The sequence below is a fragment of the Cyprinodon variegatus genome, unplaced genomic scaffold, assembly GCF_000732505.1.
Source record: "Cyprinodon variegatus isolate N-32 unplaced genomic scaffold, C_variegatus-1.0 Scaffold730, whole genome shotgun sequence".
Classification (NCBI taxonomy): domain Eukaryota; kingdom Metazoa; phylum Chordata; class Actinopteri; order Cyprinodontiformes; family Cyprinodontidae; genus Cyprinodon; species Cyprinodon variegatus.
In genome coordinates this window covers 212,946-214,666 of record NW_015151183.1, presented here as the reverse complement: position 1 = coordinate 214,666, position 1,721 = coordinate 212,946, and the positions used below count along the sequence as shown (strand labels likewise).

The following is a 1,721-nucleotide window of genomic DNA, read 5'->3' as shown; positions in this document are numbered from 1 at the left end:
TTCAAGCCGTTTGCATTAATCACTAAGTGGCACCTACTGCCCATGTCAAGCCTTTAGCCAATCACAGCAGGAGTAGCAGCTGTGACATATAACATTCTTAATTTGTTGCACAAGTAGTGGAGTTAATTGATAAATCAAACTCTTACCAAATTCGCTCAGGAGGAATGCATAAACATCTTTCCTGTCCACAAAGGCACAAATCATGTCGTTTTGCTTGTTTTTAAAAAAGGAATATAGGGTATTCAGCTAAATGCTCTGCAGTAAACTTTATATCTTCTAAGCCAGACACTTCTGGTTGACTTCATAAACATCCTTGCATTTTATTTGTATAAAACATTTCTGTATTCCAGGCTAATGCATCTCTGGGCTACTGGTAAAATTTTATCAACAAACTTTCAGTCATCAGAACCTTACAATATCGGACTGAGCATGTCCCCACTAAAGCAGAAGGGAAGCACAAAGAACAGAAACCCATCAAAGATGTTCTTCAAACTGGGCGTTTTTCACATCAGCAAGGAAATCCAAAAGACAAGCAGCAGAACATAACGGTCAGAAGATTAAATGCAAAAACATTGTCATCCTATATGTTGCTGGAGTCTCTGAAAAAACTCAAGAGCATTTTCTCCAAACACAAAATCCCTGAACATTTCAAACCAAACAAGATGCTTAGACAGGGACTAGTGCATTCTAACGACAAACCCAGACCAAATACGAGCTGAGTGGTGTGTGCAGTTCAATGCAGTGAGGAATGCTCTGATCTTTATATTGGAGAAACCAAACAACCTCTCCACAGACGCACGGCCCAACACAGAAAGAAATGCAACCACCTACACCTCATGGACAAAGGACATTCTTTTGAGGACTAGAAGGTTCACATTTTGGAAAAAGATAATAAGTGGTTTGACAGGTGTGTGAAAGAGTCAGTGGGAGTCAACAAATGGTCCTCATTACATATATGAAAATGAGAAGGTGTGTGTTAGCCACACCTAAACAAATACCACAAGTAAAATACCCAACTGCATTTTTTTTAAATATCTAAATATATACATATATGTATAATCATAAATTGTATTGCACAGTTTATTATCTAATTTGTCGTTTATTCTGTTTGGTTATAATACTACCATCACCCTAAGCACTGTGAACGCCACGTGGAGTGTTGATAAGTCTACAGATACTTTAATGACTATTTGGAATTTGAGAAATATATAGCAATTTGTTGAATTTAACATTTTGGCACCAATAATATATATAAGAATTTCAAACTTAATTTATGCTCCTTTTTCTTTTTCAAAGCTTCCACCTACCTTTTGTTGAGCAGTACAGTTGGATGGTTTGTACCGTCCTCCCTGCTTAAGGAACGAACCAACGTGATGCTGGACGTCCTCCAGAGTCCGCTTAGTGTTGAACTGCACTTGTAGAACCCCCTGGAGGTAAGGTGGGAAGTCAGGGCATGGAGTTAAAGTCCCTGAAGTAGTTGGCATCGCTGTGGTTTTAAAGGGAACTGCATTTATGTTCCCTACTTTTGAGAAAGAGTTATTTTCTGTGTTAAACACATTGATAGGAAAAAAATTCTTATTTTTTTTGTTGTTAGATAAAAATACAATAAATAATGCCATGCTGACAAAAGAAAAAAACAGCAAGTAAAAGAATATTTTTAGCATTTTAAGTATTCCTGATAATCTGTAAACTAATCAACCGTTTGCTTCTTTGGTTCTTTC

At 37.0% G+C, this 1,721-nt stretch overlaps 1 protein-coding gene across 1 annotated transcript in view; it reads right to left on the bottom strand.

Moving 5' to 3' along the window:
• LOC107097868 (beta-1,4-galactosyltransferase 2-like) overlaps positions 1–1,721 on the bottom strand; it is a 7,820-nt gene that overhangs the window by 1,845 nt on the left and 4,254 nt on the right. Inside the window, exons 2-3 of the mRNA XM_015395195.1 lie at positions 1,700–1,716; positions 1,308–1,427 (exon numbers count right to left, since the gene is read on the bottom strand). Coding sequence (XP_015250681.1) covers positions 1,308–1,427; positions 1,700–1,716 — 137 coding nt within the window. The remainder of the gene's footprint in view (positions 1–1,307; positions 1,428–1,699; positions 1,717–1,721) is intronic.